Source organism: Brassica napus, chromosome A9 (genome assembly GCF_020379485.1).
Source record: "Brassica napus cultivar Da-Ae chromosome A9, Da-Ae, whole genome shotgun sequence".
NCBI classification, from domain to species: Eukaryota; Viridiplantae; Streptophyta; class Magnoliopsida; order Brassicales; family Brassicaceae; genus Brassica; species Brassica napus.
In genome coordinates this window covers 29,956,223-29,980,662 of record NC_063442.1, presented here as the reverse complement: position 1 = coordinate 29,980,662, position 24,440 = coordinate 29,956,223, and the positions used below count along the sequence as shown (strand labels likewise).

General features: G+C 32.5%; 3 protein-coding genes across 3 annotated transcripts; all 3 read left to right on the top strand.

The window, feature by feature from the left end:
* The first annotated feature begins 1,010 nt into the window (after positions 1-1,010).
* Positions 1,011-6,301, top strand: LOC106347149 (mediator of RNA polymerase II transcription subunit 25). Its single transcript, XM_013786644.3, has 15 exons — positions 1,011-1,327; positions 1,862-1,892; positions 2,130-2,193; positions 2,276-2,406; positions 2,518-2,721; positions 2,814-2,879; positions 2,979-3,198; positions 3,323-3,390; positions 3,635-4,408; positions 4,483-4,536; positions 4,676-4,704; positions 4,840-4,908; positions 4,984-5,068; positions 5,359-5,445; positions 5,635-6,301. The coding sequence occupies exons 1-15, from the start codon at positions 1,224-1,226 to the stop codon at positions 6,079-6,081; spliced, it is 2,433 nt and encodes an 810-aa protein (XP_013642098.2). The 5' UTR covers positions 1,011-1,223; the 3' UTR covers positions 6,082-6,301.
* A 4,506-nt stretch (positions 6,302-10,807) lies between these two features.
* LOC125578163 (malate synthase, glyoxysomal-like) lies at positions 10,808-11,845 on the top strand. Its single transcript, XM_048740496.1, has 3 exons — positions 10,808-10,873; positions 10,967-11,012; positions 11,280-11,845. Exons 1-3 carry the CDS (start codon positions 10,808-10,810, stop codon positions 11,687-11,689), a joined length of 522 nt encoding a protein of 173 aa, XP_048596453.1. The 3' UTR covers positions 11,690-11,845.
* Positions 11,846-12,079: 234 nt separating this feature from the next.
* Positions 12,080-23,580, top strand: LOC106351538 (lysine histidine transporter-like 6). Its single transcript, XM_013791326.3, has 7 exons — positions 12,080-18,888; positions 18,972-19,117; positions 19,878-20,261; positions 20,910-21,409; positions 21,486-21,577; positions 21,729-21,797; positions 21,902-23,580. The coding sequence occupies exons 1-7, from the start codon at positions 18,856-18,858 to the stop codon at positions 21,998-22,000; spliced, it is 1,323 nt and encodes a 440-aa protein (XP_013646780.2). The 5' UTR covers positions 12,080-18,855; the 3' UTR covers positions 22,001-23,580.
* The last annotated feature ends 860 nt before the right edge of the window (positions 23,581-24,440 follow it).

Genomic DNA, 24,440 nt, shown 5'->3' with positions numbered 1-24,440 from the left:
AATCACGGAATTATCTAATGTGGCTAAAGTATATATGACAATTAATAATTTTGAATAATAAAGATTTGACTCTATCATTTTTAATTCATTTTAAAATAAATTAAACAACCACATTAAATATATAATAAAAATTTAGATTTTTTCATATATGTTATATTTTGAATTTTAAAAACGAATATAAATGACTAAAGTTATTAAAAATCTCACACTGAAATTTTTGTGATCCATGGTTTAAAATTTATGTTATAACAACATACAAATGATTACAAAATTACATAAGTAGGAAGTCTCATTTAATAAATATTATATATATGCATATTAATATTTTTTAAAAAATAAGTTATATACCATATAAAATACATAAGTATTTTAATTTTGAATTTGATTTGAAATTTTTTGATAAACATTTTGAACAATTATTGACAACTTAATATTTAGATTTTACACTTTGCATTGAATGTTTTTAAAATTATAAATTACTAAAACTATTAAACATCCCATAAATGTTTTATTGTTATCATTGATTTAAAAAATTTGTTATAAAGAAATACAAACGATCGAAAATAATATGAGTATAAAATAATTTTTTAACAGATGTTAATATTAAAAATGTACTATATATCTATGTTAATATCATTTAAACTTAATTTTATAACATATAAAAAAAGAAAAAGTTTTTGTCTGGATAAATAAAATTTATTTAAGTATTTGTACCAATTTAATTATATACGTAATAGTTACTAAATTTTTAATTACTCAATATATATTTATTATTTTATAATATGTAAAAATATATAATACTAAAAAATAATTTATATATAATATTCATTCCGCGCAAGGAATATTTTAACCTAGTATCTCTTTAAAATTTGGAAAAACAAAAGGAATATTTTATTGGGTGAGACTGAAACCGTCGGGGTTAGCTAGAAAACACACTAAATCAATGATTCAAAAAAAAAAAAAAACCAAAAGTAAACTTAATAAAGAAGGTGAACCACAATCTAGTCATAATAATATATATATTTCCTTCCGTAGCCGGAGAAGAAGGAAGGAAACTTTCAAAGGAAGAGGAGCAAAGATCAAATCAAACTTTCCCGAGAAATCTCCGTCCGCGAAAATTTGTTAATGCATCAACAATTCACGGGATAGAGAGAGAGAGAGAGACTGAGTCTTCTCGTATCTTGTTTCGATTCACCTCGCAGCTCTCCAAAGGACTTGCGATTATGTCGTCGGAGTTGAAACAGCTAATCGTCGTTGTTGAAGGCACCGCTGCCTTGGGTCCTTACTGGCAAACCATCGTCTCCGACTATCTCCTCAAAATCATCAGGTTCCTTTCTCTCTCCTCGCTTTTGATTTTAGGGTTTATGAGAAGTTGATACCGTTCGAGTTAGGCCTTAGCGATCTTCAATTGGTAGATCGAGTCTCGTTTATCTTCCCTTGCGAGTAGTTTCAAATGGTTTGCCTCTGTTCATCGCCGACTGAGTGATTACTGTGTCTCGATGAGTTGATCTTGCTGAATTAGAAGATAAGTGCCATGAGCTAGGTTCTTATATGTTTTGTATTGATTTTGTTTGTGAGGAGGGAAGGATATTGTTTTTGATACAAACGATCCATAAGGCAATGTATATTCCTGATGGTTAATTTTGTATTTACTTGTACATTTGTATGGATTGGATTATTCTTATCGGTGGATATTGAGAACATAGGTTACATATTATAGTCACTTTGTTATTGGATAGATAGTTTTTTATTTATTGAGTATGTTGAACCATGTGAAAGAACACTTTTTATCTGAGATTGTGTTGTATGTTAAAATTTTATATCCGTCATCTGTTAATGCTCTCTGTGTGTGTTTGTCCAGGTCTTTCTGTGGCACTGAGTTAAACGGAGAGGTACTGTATCTAACTCATTCTCGTTTTTGAGTGAACTCAAGTTTCATTCTTGAGCGGAATGTGATTCACTGTTACGTATTGCTATTTGTACATTACTAAATACTTCTTTCTATGTGTCGATTGGTAAACAACAGTGTATCTGTCAATCATTGCCATACAAAATTTAAGAGACAGTTGGTTATGTCTGATGACTGATTCGATGGTTGATCAGTCTTTATATATTCACTTAACTTGCAGAGGAACCCTGTTTCTAATGTTGAGCTGTCACTGGTGATCTTCAATTCTCATGGTTCATATTGTGGTATGTATTGCGTTCTATAACTGTGCGCTTTTTCCACGGCCTTGGCTATTCCGTTTAATTCTGATTGTTTCGTTTTTCTTAGCGTGCTTGGTACAACGGAGTGGCTGGACAAAAGATGTTAATATTTTCTTGCGTTGGCTTTCGTCCATACAATTTGCCGGTGGTGGTTTCAATGAGGCTGCCACAGCTGAAGGGCTTGCCGAAGCATTGATGGTGGGAATTTTGATCTTTAGTAATCGTGGCTTCAATGAAAATAATGCTGCTTCCTTCAGCGATATTCAGATCCTAAAACCTCATGATTTTCCTTTGTCTTTCATGATGCAGATGTTTTCTCCTCCTTCAGGTCAAGCACAACCAAGTAATGATCTGAAAAGGCACTGTATCCTAATCACAGCCAGCAACCCTTACTCGTTGCCAACACCTGTATATCGTCCAAAATTGCAAAATCCGGAACGGTATGAAAACGGCCATGCGCAATCTGAAAGTCGTTTATCAGATGCCGAGACAGTGGCATCATATTTTTCTAGGGTATTTTCTTTATGAATTACCCTTGTATTACGACTTGCTACAGTTGCTTTAAAAAAAATTGGGAATCACTAACCTACCATATTGGTGTGCAGTGCTCTGTTTCATTGTCTGTTGTGTGTCCAAAGCAGCTTCCAAAGATAAGAGCACTATACAATGCGGTGAGACTAGCTAGCATAAAATGTTTTTTTTTGTCAGCCAGCTCTCTGAAGTAAGATAATTTTATGAAAAAAATGTTGAGATTTTTCTTTTAAATTCAGGGAAAGCCCAATGCACAAAGTGCGGACTTGTCAATTGACACGGTTAAGAACGCATTCTATCTTGTCCTGATCTCAGAGAACTTTGTGGAGGCACGTGCTGCCTTAAGTCATTCTGCTACAAATTTTCCACAGACCACCCAAAGCCCTGTGAAAGTGGACAGGGCCACTGTTGCTCCATCTCTTCCAGTCACTGGCCAACCTCTACCTCCTGTACCATCAGGTTTTCTTCTGGCCAGGCCCTTCGTTTAGTTGAACTATCTTGCGTTCTCTTTTAATGCGTCTTTCATAGTTTGTCTTGCTTCGTTCTTTCTATGTGAAGTTCATTTTTTTGTGTGTGTTTTCAGCCAATGGACCTATTATGAATCGGCAACCAGTCTCTGTCGGACCAGTTCCTACTGCTACTGTGAAAGTTGTAAGTCTGTTTTGATCTTTTTAGTCAATTGGAGGAGGTTGCTTTATTGGCAACTAATTCCTGTTTATTTAATAAAAGCTATCGCAAATGGATTGTAATTTTATTCTATGCTATTTGATAGGACTTAAGAATGCTTTTTTAGATTATGTTAAATTGATCCAATGTTAAATTCTTTTGAATATCCCATTGAAATATCTGATATATGTAAAGCTTGTTAATTGGATTTCTTGGGATTAAAATTCAGGAGCCTGGCACTATATCTTCTATGGCAGCAGTTCCAACTTTTCCTCATATCCCGTCCGTAGCACGGCCTGCTACACAAGCAATTCCTTCAGTTCAAACATCTTCAGCATCGCCAGTCTCTCAAGAAATGGTCACCAAAGCCGAGAATGCACCAGATATTAAGCCTGTTGTTGGTGGAATGACGCCACAATTGCGTACTGGCCCTCCTGGGGGAGCTAATGTAAATCTGCTGAATAATCTTTCTCAAGTTCGACAAGTCATGAGCTCTGCAGCTCTGGCGGGTGCATCCTCGTCTGGGCAAAGTGCGGTTGCAATGCATATGTCAAATATGATATCAACAGGAATGGCTACATCTCTGCCTCCTTCACAAACTGCGTTTTCATCCGGACAGCAGGGAAATACTTCAATGGCTGGTTCGGGTGCATTAGCGGGGACTGAACAAGCGGGACAAAGCCCGGCTCCTAACAATGCCTTCAGTCCTCAAACAACGTCAAACCTTGGTGTTTCTCAACCAATGCAAGGGATGAACCAAGGAAGTCATTCTGGAGCACAGATGATGCAAAGCGGAATTTCCATGAACCAAAACATGATGAGTCAAGGAAATGTCTCCTCTGGAACAGGTGGAATGATGCCTACTCCAGGAGTTGGCCAACAAACGCAATCAGGAATACAACAGCTTGGTGGTAGTAACAGCTCAGCTCCTAATGTGCAGTTGTCACAGCCATCGTCGGGGGCTATGCAGCCTTCTCAATCCAAATATGTTAAAGTCTGGGAGGTATTGTCAGTTTGCCTTGTCTGAAATAGCGATGGTCTTATGCTAAATTAACTTACATTTTCAAATTCATATAGGGAAATTTATCTGGGCAGAGACAAGGGCAGCCTGTTCTTATCACCAGACTTGAGGTGTGTGTTGAGGGCACCTCCTCTATGGGCTCTTTTCCCCCCAATATATTTTCAGGGATCAATTGCTTAGTGCTTAACCACATCTTCCTTTCTCAGAACTTTGTTGAGTTGTGGTAACATCTTTGTTTATATTTGACAGGGTTACCGAAGTGCTTCTGCGTCTGATTCGTAAGTCAACTAATTTAAATATGGAAACTTGTTTACTTATTAACCCTTTTCAAGCGAATAACAAGTTTCAATTGCAGTCTACTTCTTAAAATATGATTGTAGTTATTAAAATAACTTTTGCTTTCGTGTCCCCAGGTTGGCAGCCAATTGGCCACCGAATATGCAGATCGTTCGGCTCATATCCCAGGATCATATGAATAACAAGTAATACTTTTTTACTATGGCATTTGTGGATATTGTTTTCGTGTCACTAATATTTTTTATCTGCCTTTGTATCAGGCAATATGTTGGCAAAGCTGACTTCCTTGTGTTTCGGGCCATGAGTCAACATGGGTTTTTAGGACAACTTCAGGATAAGAAGCTTGTGAGTTTTGTTGATATTTTAAGCTACTTGTCCGATTTTCCTACTTATTTCACTCGTTTATTCAAATTTAATAACAAAAGGATTTAATAGATATGAGGTCGACATAGGTGTTAAAAATGAAATCCATGCAAAAGCATCTATTAATCTCTTTCTATGCCCTTTTTACTCATTACGAAACCTACACTTGTTGCCTTGTTTTGTTAGCCTAATCATGTTCCATACTTGTAACATCTTCACGCTTAGTTCTTGTGGAGTTGTATAAGATAAATGTGTCTGCCTCTGAAATGCAGTGTGCAGTCATCCAGCTGCCATCACAGACTCTGCTTCTCTCCGTCTCTGACAAGGCCTGCCGCTTAATTGGAATGCTTTTTCCAGGGGTAAGTAAGCACTAATTAAGGTGTCCACAGATGATTTCACTTCACATGTATCAAATTGTTTAGTGGCTCTTGTGTTTTATTTCCAAACTGAATGCTAAAGGAGTCTGTATAATCCATCTTGCACCAGTGGTCTCTAGATATCGGTTTGATTTAAGTTACAGAATCGTTTTTATTTCTGTGATGGTTCAGGATATGGTTGTGTTTAAGCCACAAATTCAAAATCAGCAACAGCAGCAACTCCAACAACAACAACAGATCCAGCAGCAACAGCAGCAGCAGCAAATCCAGCAGCAACAACAACAACAGATCCAGCAGCAACACCATCATCAACAGCAACAGCTGCCACAACTCCAGCAGCAGCAGCAGCATCAAATGTCACAGCTCCAACATCATCAGCAGCAACAGCTGTCACAGCTTCATCATCATCACCAGCAGCAGCAGCAGACGTCACCGCTGAATCAGATGCAGCAACAAACTTCGCCACTGAATCAGATGCAGCAGCAGCAGCAGCCTCAACAGATTGTTGGGTCAGGAGTAATGGGTGGCCAAGCTTTTGGGCAAGCTCCTGGAAGATCACAACAAGGTGCTGGTGGCGGAGGGCAGCCTACCATGCCAGGAGCGGGCTTCATGGGATAAAAGCTCGATATCTCTTCTTCAGTTTTTTTACTTTCTGCTAATTAGTTTCATCATATAAACATAACTTATATCTGTCTTCTTGGCCAACTTGATTAAGACCATTCTTTGGTTCGTGTCATTTGCCTCTGCCTGAAAAATGGCATCCTCATGTGGGTATCTGATCATTAACTAAGCCTTTGTTTTATTGTCTAGAGAAACATATTAATGTGGTTGTCTTTCACTTTCTTCCTAGTTTAGTCCTCAAGCTCTCGGTGTTTATCAGATTGACAAGTTAATAATCGTGATTGGATTTTTTAGTTCGTTTGCATATATATGAGGATACATTTATTCTCTCAGCTTTATTATAAAAAGGTTACATTATTGTCTAACTAGGATTTAAGAATCTCAATACATCTTTTAAAGCATCTTCATTTCAATATGCTTTAGCTTCTAGAGAGTTATAGATCTTATTCCAATTGGCAATTGTAATTGCTCATAAATCACAATTTAGGTAACTCCAAATAAAGTAACAAAACAAAATGCTTCTTGTATTGTAGCCTTATAGTCATCTTCTATTTTTCATATCTTTTAAATAGCTTAATGCATATAATCGATGAATATAAAATTACACCAATGAAAATAAAGAGTTTCAGAGAAGCCGACTTTTTTCATTAAATTCACATTTACAATCTCACATATTCCATTTACAACTAGAGTCTAGATTAGAAATTCAATATCTACTAATAATAGCAATCCCAATTAATTCTAAAGGTTGTGTGTTTTTATAAGAACTAGAGATTTTTTCCGCGCTTCGCGCGGATTGTGTCTTATAAATTTATTTTATTTATAATATTATTTGTCGGTTTTTTTATTTTACATTAACTTCTTATTTTTCCAATGTTATTTTTTCTTAATTTAAATTTATATGTTTATAATTTTTCATTTTTCTTGTTGTAGATGAAGAATTATATTTTTTATTGATGGTTTTTTGTATGTGATATAAACTTTTTGATATTTTAAAATAATGTTATATATAGTACGATTAACACATTAAAGAAGAGAAACATATTCATGCACATTTTACACAGGTTTTAAATGCATAATTTTAAACATTATATATGTATATATTAAAAGTTTGAAACATGTAAATGTTTTCTGAAGCTAAATACTTGTTCTGAGTTTACATAACTTATCGAAAGTTTTATCCTTTTTTAAATTCAAATCACAGAAAAAAATATCAAAAAGTCAGTATAGATGGGTTTTTTGGGCTTTTAAATCAACACTGAAAAATTACATGAATCAGATAACAACCGTTTTATAAACAACTGGATAAAATTTGACCGAGCCAAAGATTTTCACACAATATGTTCTTTCTTCTTCAAATTGCGAAGAGCCTATAGGCACAAGAAAAAAAATCATAATTTTTGTTTTCACTTATATAACATTTTTTCTCCTTTACACACGGAGTTTATTACACTGTTATAAGCAATGAAAAACTCTATTCATATAAGATTCACATCTATGCATTTTGACAAAGAAGAATTTTAGCCATCTTTAGTTTCAGAATGGACCAACTTCAGTCATATACACTATATTTTCTCTATGATTCAAATCTTATGATTTTAATATATGTGCAGATTTTCATATGAAAAAGCACGCACGTCATCTATCATTCAACCTATTACTTTTTTCAAAATAAATACTATAATCCTCATTTGGTTAGCTCCACAAATTAATCTCTTTGGATCAGTTTACTAAAAAATATAGATACTAATGTTAGAAAAGAATATAAACACTATCAACAACAAATATTGGCACAAGTTTAGATTTGCTGCTGAAGTTTGGATTTCTTCTCCGGCTGATCTACACTCTGTTGCAGCCTGGATCAATCAACCTCGCGTCAATGCAGATACGCATGCTACTCCAGTCATCAAGCTCTACTTTCAGTCAGTCATCTACCTGCTGTGGAAAGAGCGTAATGCTCGTGTGTTCACAGCTGTTTCCTCACCTTCATCAGTCATCCTTGCCTCTCTCGACCGTATGATGCGTGACTGTCTCCTCTCTTACCCGGCAAGTTCTTCTTTCTCTTCTTCTCTACTTCTTTTTATCTTTCTTGTATAAGACTTCCTTAAGGCTTTTTTTACCTTGAGTTGTTGTTGGTTGTTTTTGTTTCCTTGCTGTAATAAGTTGTTTAAAAACAATAGTGTAACCTTTCAAAAATTGATAATCTTAGCATCTTACAAAAAAAAACAACAAATATTGATTTATTTATGTGAATATGTATTTTATTTTAAATCATTATAGTGGACGAAGAAAACACCATAATTTGTACAACAAATTTTCTTAGATTCACGTCATGATACTCACCATTTTATCATTTTAATTACATAATTTTACATGAGCTTCTTCACCTTCCCCGATTATTTTTTCTTTATTTATAACTACAATATAAAGTTATAAACTATATATATTATAAATTAATAATTTATTTACCCTTAAAGTTTAACGATTAAAAATAGAACATAATTCAATATAGATATATGATTCTATTAATAAATTAGTAGTTACAAATTTAAAATTTCTAGAAATATCAAAAGTTGTATGTTAGTTAATTATCTTATAAATGACATTTATTTCTAATTCTTTTTGGATGAGAATATTTTGGCTGAGGTGGATAGTCACAAAAGCTTTGAATTTAGTCCCTTTTATATAGTAGGATTTTATTTTTGTCAAAAGTTGTGTTTGTTCATTAAGGTATCTTTTGATTAAAAGTTGTATCTCTTCAATATGAAATATTGTTAAAATTTGTGAATAAATGTTATGTTGTGTCTTTTCATCATAAAATGTGCATTAGTTGATTTTTTTTTTAAAGTTACAGTATATATTACCATTACAAAAGTGCTATTTTCAATAACTAATTAAAATATGAAAAGTTGTGATTATTCATATGAATCCTACTATATAAAAGGGACTAAATCTCTCTCTCCTAAACCTTGCCACATAGGCAAAAATATTGAGAACCAATCAATATGCCATGTCATTTTGGACTGGACTTAAAATTTAAAAAAAAATCAACATGGCATATTGGTCGGAGCCCATTACATATTCTCTTGGTTTTACGTATTGGTCGGAGCCCATTACATATTCTCTCCCTCTAAAAGTGTCCACATGGCATATTTTGGGTTCCACAATTTTTTTAATTTTTTTACAACATAAATTGTTGACAAAAACCTAAATAAGCACGATGATGTCATAGTCATCCCGTCCCTACGATCATAATAATTTATACTAGATTTTGACCCGCGCTTTCAAAGCGCGGGTTTATTTTTGTTTTTTTTTTTCAATTGACAAATATTTAGTAAATGTCACATTTTCATATATTTGTGTTTTATTTTATAAAAGACTTAAAAATTTTATCTTTATTTATCGTATTTCATTTTAAATGATTATTTATGTTAAAAAAATTAAACTTTATTTTTTTAATGAATTAAGTTGGTATAACTCTGATAAATTAATTTTATTATGGGGTTAATATTTTAATTAAAAAATTATATACTTTTAATAAAGATTTATACTTTTCAATAAAAAAATTCAATTATTTTTATGAATGCTTAAATTATATTAAGAAAAGAAAAAAATAATAATTAAGAATAGTTGAAAAAAAATTATTTGAACTTGGACTCAATGGCCCAAAAGAAAAAAAAAGGTGAGAATTGAATCTGATTTTTTAATAGGCCCAAATGGCCCAAAAGATATTTGATTTGGGCTGGATCCAAAAATAATGACCCAATATAGATTTGTTATTAATATTACTTAATTGCCCTTAATGAAACATACAATGTTAGTGAAAGAAACATGCCCCTAAGGTAATTATGACAATAAGATCCTGCTTTAATAGTATAGATATCAATTCTTTGATTTTCTTCCTGTTTGGTTGATTCAGTACTTGTACTCGCCTTTTACAGTTTAGTTAATAAAATTATTGCGGTTAAAAAAAAAAAAAAAAAAAGTCATCCCGCCCCTACGTTTACCGTTTCAGTTAGCGAAGATAATCAATCCATATATCAGCCTTTAATTCTAACAACTACAACTAAACTTTCATCGATACGTTTCAGAAGCTTCTCAGTTGAATCCTATAAATATACGTCCACATATAACACAATCCCCATCTCTTAGAGCTGCCAGAATCAAGAAGTACTCAGCAGCAGAAGAACACGGTAAAGTTTCCGCTTTCGCCTTTGAATTTCAAGTCGTAACTGATTCTGTAGATCGGAATTCGGCCTGAGAATTTTTTTTATAAGGAGATTTGCTCTGAGCAAATAGATTTGCACTTGATCCTCTCGACATCTATGGTATCCTTTTAACTTCGGTTAGATTAGTTTTTTTTGATATTTTTCTTTTTTTTGGATTTTTGAGCTATTTAGGATTCTTTGACGAAAATAGACAAAGTATGTAAGAGACATAAGAGATTTGGAACACCCTTACTCCTTGGAGCAACTAAGTGTTCTGTCTGAAGACTCCATCACTCTCGATGACAAGCTTAATCGCGTCCAGTGAGTATTATTAGTCCTCTGTTTAATGATCTCACTGTGTAGTCCCAATGATAGTGAGAAAAAAAAGTTTAATTTTGGATCCAAAAGTGTGAGGCTTTTTTTTGTGTGTACATGATATTTAATGATTTGTGAGTTTGTGGGTTTTGGTTATGTGATCAATTCACGATAACGTTTACACCGACCATACGGATTATATGGCAACTATATTTGGTATGCGTTTGAGAACTAAGCTTAAAGAATGCTTGCCTCTCCACTATAAGGTCAACTATCCTTTTAAGTAAAAAGACAAGTTTTTTCAATGGTCATTTGTTATATATGTGTGATTGTTTCTGTTTCCTTTTACTTATGTTCAGGTTGATATCAGAGTGTCTCCCGGTTCTCATGCCGATGAACATTCAGGTAAGGAAGTTAGGAGATGGCTTAAGTCACTTAATTCATTTGTGGTCTCTTTTAAAACCTTAACAACTGTATAGTTTGCAAGAGTATGGATGATATGTCAAGTGAAAAAAAAATAACGAATGTAACGCTCATGGATTTTGCTATACAAATTCATTTGTGCTTTGTTATTGCAGATGCTTCGTGGATTTTATTTGGTTTGGATAATTGCCCATGTGGCCTGTGAATGCATCCATGCAGATTGGAATGTTTTTATTTTATTTTAAACAGTACAGATCAGAGCAGAGGGTCTAAGGCTGAACAGACGTGTGGGGATCGAATACTTAGCAGTGTGGCTAACACGATCAGGATCTGTCCCACGCTATAACCTGATGGAAGATGCGGCTCCAGCTGAGATAAGTCGTGTCCAGAACTGGCAATGGATTAGGTATGAAGTGGAGTTGGACGGAGATGGGCTTGGAGTCAGGGTGAACAAAGAGTTGTTTGAGAGAGTTGTGGAAGAAGAGATGGAAAGAATCGAGAAAGAAGTTGGTAAAGATAAGTTTAAGAAAGGAATGTATAAGGACAACTGCAAGAAGTTTACAAAGCAATGTACTGCAAGTGAGCTTGATGATTTTCTTACACTTGCTGTTTATGATCATATTGTAGCTCACTACCCAAACAATGTGTCAAGGCCCTGAGAGAAGAAAAGAAGATGCTGGAAGAGAGAGTTTGAGATATGAGTGTTGTACTTTTGTCTTCTATGTTTGTTTCTCATTTGCTTTTTTTCTATATGTCTGTATATTGGATGAACTTGATGTTTTTATCTCCAATATGAAATAAATGTTTCTATAACATCGCTTATAATGTGTAAGGGGCTATATAGCATTGTTTATTTTGATATTAAACAATCTATAGAGTTCAAAATATATAAAATACAATTGGCTGTTTGTTATTTCTTTTTCTATTTTTGATCTTCTGATTCTTTGGAGCTGCTAGGTTTTTATTATAACCGTGAAAAATATATGAATGATAAATGTAAAAACTTTGCAAGTTAATTGCCTGATTATTGAAGTGTTGTCCTGACTTTTGAGAAAGAATATCGTAGAAAGATGACTGTTAGTTTACAAAAAAGAAAGATGACTGTTGATGACATACACAACATAATATTTTGCAGGAGAAGAATAACGGATCTGAATAAGCAACAAAAAAACAATAACACTATATATATATATGAATACATTAATCGTAGCTCAAAATGTACACAAATTAACCAGTAACATACACACGTTATCTTTCAATTGCAAGCATAATGAACTGCTGTAATACACCAAACACAGATCTCCGCGCTTGCGCGGAGTTGACGATTCCTAGTTTTTATAAAAAGACATATTTTTATGAAAGGACGCATCTTTATATATATATTCACAATCTATAAGAACTAATGCAATGTTTAAGATGAAAAGTTGCATCCTTTTACTAATAATAGCAATCCCAATTAATTCTAAAGGTTGTGTGTTTTTATAAGAATTTTATTTTTGTCAAAAGTTGTGTTTGTTCATTAAGGTGTCTTTTGATTAAAAGTTGTATCTCTTCAATATGAAATATTGTTAAAATTTGTGAATAAATGTTATGTTGTGTCTTTTCATCATAAAATGTACATTAATTGATTTTTTTTTAAAAAGTTACAGTATATATTACCATTACAAAAGTGTTATTTTCAATAACTAATTAAAATATGAAAAGTTGTGATTATTCATATGAATTTTTATAAAAAGACATATTTTTATGAAAGGACGCATCTTTATATATATATTCACAATCTATAAGAACTAATGCAATGTTTAAGATGAAAAGTTGCATCCTTTCACAATTAATTTGAAAAGTTGTGAAAAATGTCACGAAAAATTGCATATTTCTATTAATATCTACCTATTCATACATTTTCGATTTGTAAAAGTCCTATGGTTGCAACTTTCTATTTGTATTATACATACCTATTCACTTTTTAAGTGTTGCATACTTTACTACACGTACCTTTTCAAATCTATTTAGACAATCTTGGATCAAAATTTATAAACAAAAAATTGAATGCTCGATGTATCACACATGACGTGACGAAAGGAGTTGTCTCCTACACTTTTATGAATCTGCTGATCATGAAGTTAAAGCCAAGGCTCATAACCATATCTTCCCAAGATAAACCCTACCTCCAAACTATTTTCTCTTTAATCTCTTACTGTCCCTCTCTCTCTCTCTCTCTCTCTCTCTCTCTCTCTCTCTCTCTCTCTCTCTCTCTCTCTCTCTCTTTCTCGTGGTCGAAGGTCATTAATGTTACGAAAAGTGGACACATACAGCCATGTAAAAATCTCTCTTTGTATAATATGCAGGTGTATGGAACAACTTTTTGCTATGAATTGGGTGCGTAAAAATAATCTCTTTGCTCTTCTTTTTTTGTTTCCTGTTAGATCAGATTATGAGTTGCACAAAAAAAAGAACAGATTATGAAAAAAACACAATAACCGTTTCAAAACCTCATTTCTTATATGAATTTCTGTTGTGTCATTATAAATCTATATATCTATATATAATAGGAGACCCAATTTGTTACAAAATGAAGTAATCACTTTTTTATATATATAAAAATTTAAATCTAACGGATGTGTTTATAATAATTTGTAATCTAAAACAAGATTTGCCCTTCTCTTATAAGAGCTGACGTCATCTTGTGGCAAAAGACGCTTCCTCTCTTCTTTACCTCAATCAACGGTTCTCTAAACGACGCATTCTTCTACATTCACATCTTTGCAAAAGATATCCCATTTGCTTCCTTCCGGTTTGAACACGTTTCAATCTATATAAGGAAGTTTCAAATTTCTTATCCTTTTATATATTCCATCATTGTCATCCAATTGTTTATGCATTAATTTCCATCTTATACAGTCTTCTTTTTTTTTTTCTCAATACAGTTTTCTTTTGTATCTGTATTTATCTCTGCAATTTCTTACTCCAGTTTCATCCTTGATTCGTTAATTACAGGAAAAAATATTAAACCAGTGGGTGATTATTATTTTTTCTTGAAGGGACATATCTCTTTTTAAAAGTTTGGGACTGCGTGGGAAGGAGATGGAGGGAATCACGTTTCTTTTTTGCCAACTAACAAGCTTTGTTCTCATATCACTTACAGATATTGGTATTTTCCCAAGTCTTTTTACAGCAGTTAATTATAATGTTTTTCTATTCGATTTTCATTGCGCTTTTCTATTTTTTTGTTGATTGGTATTTGATGTTTTGCCAGAAGAATTGATCTGAGAGTAGCTTAGTCAAATTCTACTGATGTCCCTTTTCATACTTGTATGTGTAACTAATTATAATTGATGCAGAGTTGTTCGAACAATACCGAGTTAGGTTTGAATGGAAAAGGTGAAAAATGGTTGGCTGAAGAATTTGATTATTAACTTTAGAAAAAATAGAATTTGATTATTTGTTCCCAGAAACTAATCTTTTTCTTTTTGGTATAAATCCCAGAAACTAATCGTTTGCGTTACACTGATTTATGAACATGCCGATATACTGACTAATTGTTTTCGTTACACTAATTTATTTTCAGTGAGCCATGTTTGTTTGATAGTTTTTTTTTTCCTTTTTGATACTTTCGTTTGGTACTTCAATTAGAAACAGTAGTACATTTTTTTTTCATATATTTATACCATACCTATGATAGGAGTTAGCACGTAAAATGTGTGTGTTTCTACTAAAATTAGTTCGAATAAGTTGTCAAATTAATAGATACTACGTAACTATAATTTGTGTCTTTTCATTATAGGTTATATGTTTTTATTTTTATATTCTTTATAGTTGTAAGAGTTGTATCTTTTCATTTTAAACTACAAATTAGTCTCTAAAAGATGTTAAAATACCCAAATAAGATAGTTCATGTTTTAAGTTTCTATTCTTTGATTCTTTAAACATTAGGAAAAAGATGCACTTGATGTACCAAAAGATTTGATTGAATAAAATTTACATTCATTAAAAAATTTCAAATTAGTATCTTTCTATATTTATTATCTTAAGAGTTGTGTCTTTTCATTTTATTACAAATTTTTTTAAGTTGTTATAAAATCTCAATAAGTGGTTTTCTTTAATTATTTGTCTTTTAAAGTATTTTTAGTAATCATGTGTCTATTCAAAAGAATTTGAAAAATACTATTTTAAAATAAGTATTAAAAATCTGAAAGGTCGTGACTATTCATATAAATTTTTGAAAAACTATGAATAGACTATGTACATAATTTATCATCATAAGTCTTCACAAATTTATTAAAGTGGTGAAAAAAGTCATGTACAGTTACATGGTTACAAATTCTTAGAAGATATGCCAATAAAACAGCGTCAACAAAAAATAGTATAAAAAATTCTAAACAGGGGAAATTATTGGACTTAGTTTCTTCAACTAGACGAGATGTGTGTTCCTTTATATTCATGTATGTTCCATGAAGACATGATTCATGTCATATACTTCCATACACTTAGATTATATAAACTATAAAAATCAAGATACATTAGTAAATATATGTCATTATATTCAGTGAAATTTGCTAGCAAGCATCGTTGTATATATATTTAATTTTAGTGGACGATATTATGAGATTAAAACCATCCAACTTTTCATTCTAGTGTCTTCTCAATGCGTGTACAAAAATATAAAGTTTTTGAATCTATCTGTACTCTTATATAGACTTTGTATCATGTGTATAATTTAGTTCTACAAGATGGAATTTTAACAGTTTATTTTTAATGCATAAAATACGATATATTAAATTGAGTTTGCAACTTTTATTTGATGTCAATTAGCAAGTGGTTTTAATAACTTCTTTGTATTAATAATAGGAATCCAAATAAATTTTTAAGGATGTAAATTTTTTTTAAACATTGTTTTTTTTAAAGTTGCATTTGATTAAAATAAATTATTAAAATGTAGAAGTGTATATGTTTTTCATCTTAACAATGTGTCTTTTTATCTTAAAAATTACATTGGTTTAAAATAAGTTGTCAAAATGTCTAAAATGTATTTTTTTTTTCATTTTAACATTGTGTATTTTCATCTCAAGAGTTTCATTAGTTATATCTTAAAAATATATCCTTTCATCCTGAAAATCACTTTTGATTTAAAAGAAATTGGTAAAATGTCACAGATGTGTCCTTTCAAATATTTCATGGGAAATTGTCAAATATATAAACATGTAGCTTTTCATCATAAGAATTAGATAGACTAGAACATTTTCTTTTATACATGAGTTTAATGACACTTAAATGGATGTAGATTATTAAAGATTAAGTTGATTATTTGCAACCGCGTAAGTCATCATTGCAATTGTTTGGTGAACAGTTAGTTGCAAGTGATTAAATAAAGCATTCCAACTGTTGTGATTGCAGTTTTGTAGTGATGAACGATTACAATATTTGGTGATGAATCATTGCAATTGTTAGAGATTGTTACTTTAGTGATAAATTATTGCGACTTTTGGTGATATTTTTTGAAACTTTTAACTAAGCATTGCAATGTTTACTTATTAACCATTGCAACCCTTAGTCCTTTATATAAAGAATTGTAAGCATTAAGAAATCACAACTAAAAACCCATAAAAACTATAAATAGATTAGAAAAGAGAGATATTTATTGTAGATCATAATAATATTTGAAAAAAACAAGTAAATATATGAAGTACTCTATTTGTTATTATTGTATCTTCGACTAGGCCTAGAAAATTTGATTGAGAAACAGTTAAATTCTAGAGTATTTTTATCTCAATACCCACTTCAACTTCAAAAATTTACTATTTAGAGATCCAATAAATGACCAGTGATTTTTTTTAAAAAGCAAATCCATAATTTATCAACTTAATTATTTAATTAATACATTAGTTTAATATAATGATTATAATATTTTTTATGAGAATTCCACAAAAATTTAATATAATAATATAAATGAAACGGATCATGTCAACATAAGTCAATATACATTTATTGTGATATCTATTTCTTAATATTTTTTTCTTATGAAATAGAGCATATAATTAAATGTATTTAAAATATATTTTTTTAGCAAACATGAAAATAGTAATCCCTGAAAGCAATTGTAAATAAGTATGGAAAAAACTATTATTAAAAATATATTTTATTTGATTTTTTATAAAATGAGTTCCCGTGCGATATCGCACGGGTTCTTTACCTAGTTGTTCTAGAAATAATTAAATTAATGCATTAAAACAAATGTAACCGATATACTTTTTTGGGGTCGATATACTTGTTAGGATTTATTACAAGTTTGATGGAAAGCAAAGCTTAATAACTCATCTAGAAAATTAAACAAAGCGAACAAGTCTTAGAAGTTACGGTTACTTTGACCTCTCTAGATATGATTCTCTTGTTTTAACTGTTCTCCACTCCTGAATTTTAAGGTCGGGTTGTTTAACCTTCCACCTCAAATCCATTCATTAAAAAAAAATCCTTTCCACCTCTAATCGTATTTGAGTTTGTGGCTCACATTATTTTTATATTGTCAGGTCTCGTTTTGCTTTGGTCCGTTAAATTCATCATTTTGAATTTGGAACTTGTACTATTTTAAAAATAAGTAGCGACTAGCGAGACCAACAATAGTGATACGTTGTCTAGAAACAAAAGAAAGAAAACTCAATGATTGATATTTGATACGACATAGCAACTATGACGCGCACTAAAACCCTTTTGAATCGAGGACGACAAACATGACTTCTCTTGTCCACTCTTATGCTCACTCTTGTCAAAAAATCAAGGCGAGTTTACTTGAAATTGTGGATCTTATTCACGTGGCACATAAAAATGATAAAATATGGTTAAGACACTATAACTTTATACCAAATTTTCAAGCCATGATACGATTCACCGCACCCATTAGATTTTCTCTCAGTCGAATCATGGGAACATAACCAAAGGCCCTTTTGTTAAAAAGCTGGTCTAGTGAAAGAAAATGCCAGCACTGAACTTTTTCGGTGTATTTTTTAATCCTCACAAGCTTGGACTTAAAAGAGTAACGGTGGCACCATTAAGTGGGATACGGAAAAGCAAAGATGCAAGTTGATAAAATATAAAACCTAAAAATCTTTTAGTACTCGAAACAGAGACGCTTTAATTCTCTATGCATGGGTGTAGTTGGTTGGTTGCATTATTCTTTAGTTTTCTTAAAGGTTTTATTCTCCTAATCAAATCACCTAATTCGAAATGACAAGACATATTTCAACATAGAAAATAGCCCATATTATTTGGGAGAGAGTGTCACAGATTGAATAAAATGAAACGTACATGGCATACCAAAAACGTAAAGTGCATCGTCGTTGCATTACATTTCGTTTTGTATGTGTATCTGCACGTTCTGTATATATGGCGTAGCTTATTGCAAATATGAGTTGGATGCGAAAAACAATAATGTCAAAACAAGTATATGAAGATGCTATTATTGTGGTAACATTTTGATGATCTTTTGATTTCTTACCCATTTCTTGGATTTGACAATGTTACACGTTTCGTAATTCAATAAACTTCACAACCTCAAATGATCACAGTGCCGAAAATCAAAGTTCAATTACGTGAGTATCCCTGATATAAAATAAGCCGGGAAAATAGAAAAGAAAAGACCAACAGGTTCATTTAATTTAGGTAAGATCTTTAAGAAATTTATGTTAACTTTTTTTATTTGTTTATTATTTACTTAAACAAACTTTATTTAGACAGGATGAAAACTCAAAAACACTACTTAAAAAGCTCAGAGTTCTCCATGTTTTAAGGCTATTGAGATCCATCTCACTATACTGCAAAAGACACACACACAATGGTCTCTACTTCTCCCATTTCTCCTTCTAGGGTATTCCTCTATAGTCATTCAGCTTCTCATTTCTTTCATTCGTTTCTCCTTTTGTTTTCTTATTAATTAGTTCGTGTTTGTAGGAAACTGATCGGAAGTCCAGCGAGAAATGGACGGCGGTAGAACCATCACGGCCAGCCAAGTGGTGGTACTCCACCTTCCACACTGTCACCGCCATGATCGGCGCCGGAGTTCTTAGCCTCCCTTATGCCATGGCTTACCTTGGCTGGTACTCTTACTATTTCTACAAACTTTATACCCTCAATTATGTTTTTTAACCACAGAATTTCTAGCCTAGGCTCGTAATTGCTTAAAATAAAAACATGGAAATTGACGTCAAACCCCGTAACTTGCTGGGTATACTAGGCTGATATTTTTGCAACTGTTGAAATTTATTTTAGATATAAGATCCATAGAACATGTAAAAAAATTACACTTTTAGGCTGATGATTATGAAACTACGTGTAACTAAACTCAGATGTAAGAAGATTACACTCTAAGAAGACTCTACAACATGAATAAAAGAAAAAAAATAGTTCACTTAAAGATGATGATTTGAACTAGTTGAAACTAAAACTATAAGAGGATTCAGATACAGTGAAACTTCTATAAATTAATAATGTTAAGACTAGACCAAAACTATAATTTTTTTAATTAATTTATAGAGATATTAATTTATTGATATACTAATTGAACTAAAAACTCAATTTGAAACTATAAAATTATATTATTTTATAGAGATTTTTAGTGTATATTAATTTATAGATTATTAATTTAAAGAGATTATAATGTATAGAACATGCAAAAGCAAAAAAAGAAAAGAAAAGCAAATGCATTTCAAGATGATGATTATGAACTAGTTGCAAATAAATTCCAATATAAGAAGATTAGAAGAACATGTAAAAAGAAAGAAAACAACAGAAGACGAATCAACTGTAGTTTCTTTTCGTTGGTTTGTAAATAAGATAACTGATGTGCGGTGAAAACAGGGGACCAGGGACACTATTGTTGGCACTGACATGGGGACTGACCCTAAACACGATGTGGCAGATGGTGCAGCTCCATGAGTGCGTTCCTAGAAACCGGTTTGACCGGTATATCGATCTAGGACGGTACGCTTTTGGCCCAAAACTCGGCCCATGGATCGTCCTCCCGCAGCAGCTCATCGTCCAGGTCGGGTGTTGCATTGTTTACATGGTTACTGGTGGCAAGTGCGTAAAGCAGTTCGTGGATATCACGTGTTCCACCTGCACTCCCGTGCGACAGTCGTACTGGATTCTTGCCTTCGGTGGGGTTCACTTCCTTCTCTCCCAGCTCCCTAACTTCAACTCCGTCGCCGGTGTCTCCTTGGCTGCCGCCGTCATGTCCCTCAGGTCACTCTCCCTCACACCTAGTATCATCACATTATCCTTTTAACATTTTGATCCATTACCATATAATATTGTTAGTAGACCATGATTTATAGTTTTTGGAAAAATGATATGAAATCACATTACAGGACTATACCATTTAATTTATACCATGGACTATAAATATTTTCTCTAGACTCTAGACTATATTGCATACAATTAGTTGATGATTTACAACGATAAGTTGAATTTAGTAATGTGGCCATCGAGTGATTATCATCTACTCATCTAGTTTCCTTTTTCATCTGTCTTAAGTTTGCATGTGAATTACTTCGTGCGCAAAATATTTAGTATTTTTGTCAAAAATTTCATACTGCCAAGTGCCAAGGGTAGACATAAAAATCACATTTTTATTGGATTTTGTCATTTTCAACATAAATACATTGAAAATAAATTAAATACACATTAATTACATGCATCAACTCGTAACTAAGACGTTGTACAACTAGAGTAGTAGAGTACTAGCCGTAGCTGACCAGTTTATACGAGCCAAAATGAATGGCATAGAAAGAATGGTTAGGTCCATATTATATTCCAGATCAATGTGGATCGTTACAAAAGCTAACTAGGTCAAGGCTGATCAAACTTTGTAATATATGATATGTCCTATAGCTACTCGACGATAGCGTGGGCAGGAAGTATCTCACATGGAAGATTGCCTGACGTGAGCTACGGTTACAAGGCGACGAATCCAAGTGAATTCACGTTCCGAACCTTCAGTGCCTTAGGTCAAATCTCATTTGCTTTTGCGGGTCATGCCGTTGCTCTAGAGATCCAAGCCACAATGCCTTCAACTCCTGAGAGGCCATCGAAGGTGCCCATGTGGCAAGGAGTTATGGGAGCTTACTTTGTCAACGCCATTTGCTACTTCCCGGTGGCTCTAATCTGCTATTGGGCCTTTGGTCAAGACGTAGACGACAATGTGCTGAGGAATCTACAGAGACCTGCTTGGCTTATTGCTTCTGCTAATCTCATGGTTGTCGTTCACGTCATTGGCAGCTACCAAGTGTTTGCTATGCCTGTCTTTGATCTTTTGGAGAGGATGATGGTTACTAAATTCGGTTTTAAGCATGGAGCTGTTCTGAGGTTTTTCACTCGAACTACTTTTGTCGGTAAGATTTTACTTTTGTTCTAACATGTTATATAAATATTTATAGTTAAGAATCTAAGTTTTGATCGGAATTACAGCATTTACGTTGTTTACTGGAGTGACTTTCCCCTTCTTTGGAGACCTTCTAGGGTTCTTTGGGGGTTTTGGATTTGCTCCCACTTCCTTCTTTGTAAGCCTCTTTACATTTTCGACATGTCAATATTGTATTACCAAAATAAATACATCTTAATTTTCTACTCTTATGTATATATGAGTACATTGTTTTTTTTTCTAAGACAAGTCACTAATGATCTTTGCATGGATATATAATGATGCCGTAGCTCCCAAGTATCATGTGGCTTATCATCAAGAAACCAAAGAGATTCAGCATCACGTGGTTGGTCAATTGGGTAAATATCCGTATTATTATCCTCTCTTTTTTCTTTTCGTTAATATATGAGTATAATCTTTCGAAGATGAACAATTAATGTATATTTTTGGTTGTAATGAGCAGATAACCATTATGGTGGGAGTGTGCATAATGATGGCGTCAACAATAGGAGGATTGAGGAACATCATTGCGGATTCTTCTACTTATAGTTTCTACGCTTAATTATATTGAATATAGATCGTAGACACACCTCAACTATATGATCATATAATTATATAAGTGTAGGAATAAACCATATTAATGAATAATCGTCGTGCATGCGCATCAAGTTAGAAAGAGTGTAATATATACATAATCTGCTACTTAATTCAATAAGACAAATATACTGTTAATTAGCTCTACATTGATCTTCGATTACGGCTACCATTCATCCACACCTGTCATGATCTTTCGAAATACCACAATTATCATGATTTTTCAAAATACCACACTTAAAATGATATTTCAAAATAATAATAATATGCCATGGTTTTACCTTGGCTGGGTACTCTTTCTAATTTTACAAGCTTTATGCCCTAAATTATTTTCGTTACTAAGCTGATGATTTTGCAACTGTTAATGCAATTTATTCAGATATGAGAAGATTCAGAAAACATATAAAAACAGTTACACTTTAAGCTGATGATGATTATGAAACTAGTTGTAATTAAACTCAGATATATAATAAGATCTAAAGAAGATTCATAGAACATGCATAGATGAAATTGCACAATAAGTAGATGATTCCATATATAGAACATTCAAAAAAGAAAGAAAAAAGCAAACTGCACTATAAGATGATGATTATGAACTAGTTGCAACTAAATTCAGATATAAGCAGATTAATACAGCATGTAATAAAGAAAGGAAAAATCAAAAGACGAATCAATTGTAATTTTTTATTGGGTCAATTTGCTGAATAACCAACTTTGGCATCAAAATTAAGTGAGTAGCATTGATTTTGACGTAATGTAATATCTATCATTTATGCCAATTGTTATCCGGTTCTGCCCCTTCTTCCATTAATCATCCGGTAATATTGTATTGCTAGATATGACTTGGTCAAAATAACGTAGGGTAAAGATTAAATTAAATACTACTTTATTTGATAGAAACACATGCAGCCACGTACCAATTTAATCCACCCAAAATTTTCTTATTGCTGGTCAATAATGAATCACTATTATTTACAAACACATCACGTAAAAGAACTCATGTCACAAATTTACTTATAACATATTTATTTACTATATGAAGTAGAATGAGCGGATAGAAACATAATTTAAAATAAAAATAAAAAGTGTATAAACCCTAAACCCAAAAAAACATAAATTTCCAAATACTAAATCCTAAACTCTAATCACTAAACCCTAACTCAAATATAAACCCTAAACCCAAATATAAACACAAAACCCAAATAGAATGGAACAAAATAAATAACATAGTACATATTGGTGAAACTATAAAATGTCTATGATTGCATGAAAGAAGTTAACGCTGACCCCAACCATACCCCCCTCACCTTCTAAATACTAAACCCTAAATTCTAGTCACTAATCACCCTAATCACTAAGTATTATAGAAATACTAAAACCACATCCATAATCTTTAAATACTAAACACTATCCCAACTCCTAAATACTATGGCTATCACTAAACCCAAACCTCAACCCCTACCTTCCAAATACTAAACTCTAAATTTAAATCACTAAACCCTAAACCCAAGTATAAACCCTAAACCTAAGTATAAACCCTAAACCCAAGTATAAACCCTAAACCCAAATAGAATGAAACAAAATACATAGTATAGTACATATTGGTGAACAAAATAGAACACTCTTTATTAATCGTCAAATGGAACGATACATGATAGGGTCACCATCAAACCTCAACCCCACCTTCCAAATACTAAACCCTAAATCTTAATCAATAAATCCTAAACCCAAATATAAACTCTAAACCCAAATAGAATGGAAAAAAAATACATAGTATAGTACTTGGTGAAGAAAATAACACCTTCTTTATTAATCATCAACTGGAACGATACATGATAAATACATATAGTAACAGACTATTTTACATTACATAACATGAATAAAACATTCATAATACATATTGTTTTACATTTCTATTCTATACGCATAAAATAGAATAGAACACAATGTTACAAAAACTGTTCATCTTCTCCGATCAATTCAAGGATATTCACAGCGAGAAAGATATGTGTAACTGGCAACATCCGTGAGAATAGTACATGTAACCGCCTCGTAAACCGAAAAGATTAAGGTGATTGAAGGAAGAGTTGACGAACCTTGCGGCGGTGCCGTTTACGTTGTCGGCGACTCCATAGATTTCAGATGCGCAAAGCTTTTTGTCAGTAGCGAAGCGAGTCATTGCAGATGGGCATCTCATAGGCAAAGCTACTCCAGGAATGGTTTTGGTGGTTACACAGTGGATCAAAAATGGAGAAGAAACAACCCACGTTCTACAAGGTATGTGATTCTCCAAAGGCCACGTTGTATGTGTGTAAGGTAAGTATTATTAATTTAGTTTTTTTTTGTTTACAGGTTTTACCGGTTGTGTAAGAGGGCATAGTAGTATTATTATATAAAAGATGCATGGT

Bases quoted from the DNA above. Each gene is read 5' to 3' on its own strand.
- LOC106347149 (XM_013786644.3), top strand. From the start codon at position 1,224: ATGTCGTCGGAGTTGAAACAGCTAATCGTCGTTGTTGAAGGCACCGCT. The intron at 4,705-4,839 runs GTAAGTCAACTA...TCGTGTCCCCAG, and splicing joins AGTGCTTCTGCGTCTGATTC to GTTGGCAGCCAATTGGCCAC. The intron at 5,446-5,634 runs GTAAGTAAGCAC...GTGATGGTTCAG, and splicing joins TTGGAATGCTTTTTCCAGGG to GATATGGTTGTGTTTAAGCC.
- LOC125578163 (XM_048740496.1), top strand. From the start codon at position 10,808: ATGGCAACTATATTTGGTATGCGTTTGAGAACTAAGCTTAAAGAATGC. The intron at 10,874-10,966 runs GTCAACTATCCT...ACTTATGTTCAG, and splicing joins GCTTGCCTCTCCACTATAAG to GTTGATATCAGAGTGTCTCC. The intron at 11,013-11,279 runs GTAAGGAAGTTA...TATTTTAAACAG, and splicing joins TCATGCCGATGAACATTCAG to TACAGATCAGAGCAGAGGGT.
- LOC106351538 (XM_013791326.3), top strand. From the start codon at position 18,856: ATGGTCTCTACTTCTCCCATTTCTCCTTCTAGG. The intron at 20,262-20,909 runs GTCACTCTCCCT...TATGTCCTATAG, and splicing joins GCCGCCGTCATGTCCCTCAG to CTACTCGACGATAGCGTGGG. The intron at 21,578-21,728 runs GTAAGCCTCTTT...ATGATGCCGTAG, and splicing joins TTGCTCCCACTTCCTTCTTT to CTCCCAAGTATCATGTGGCT.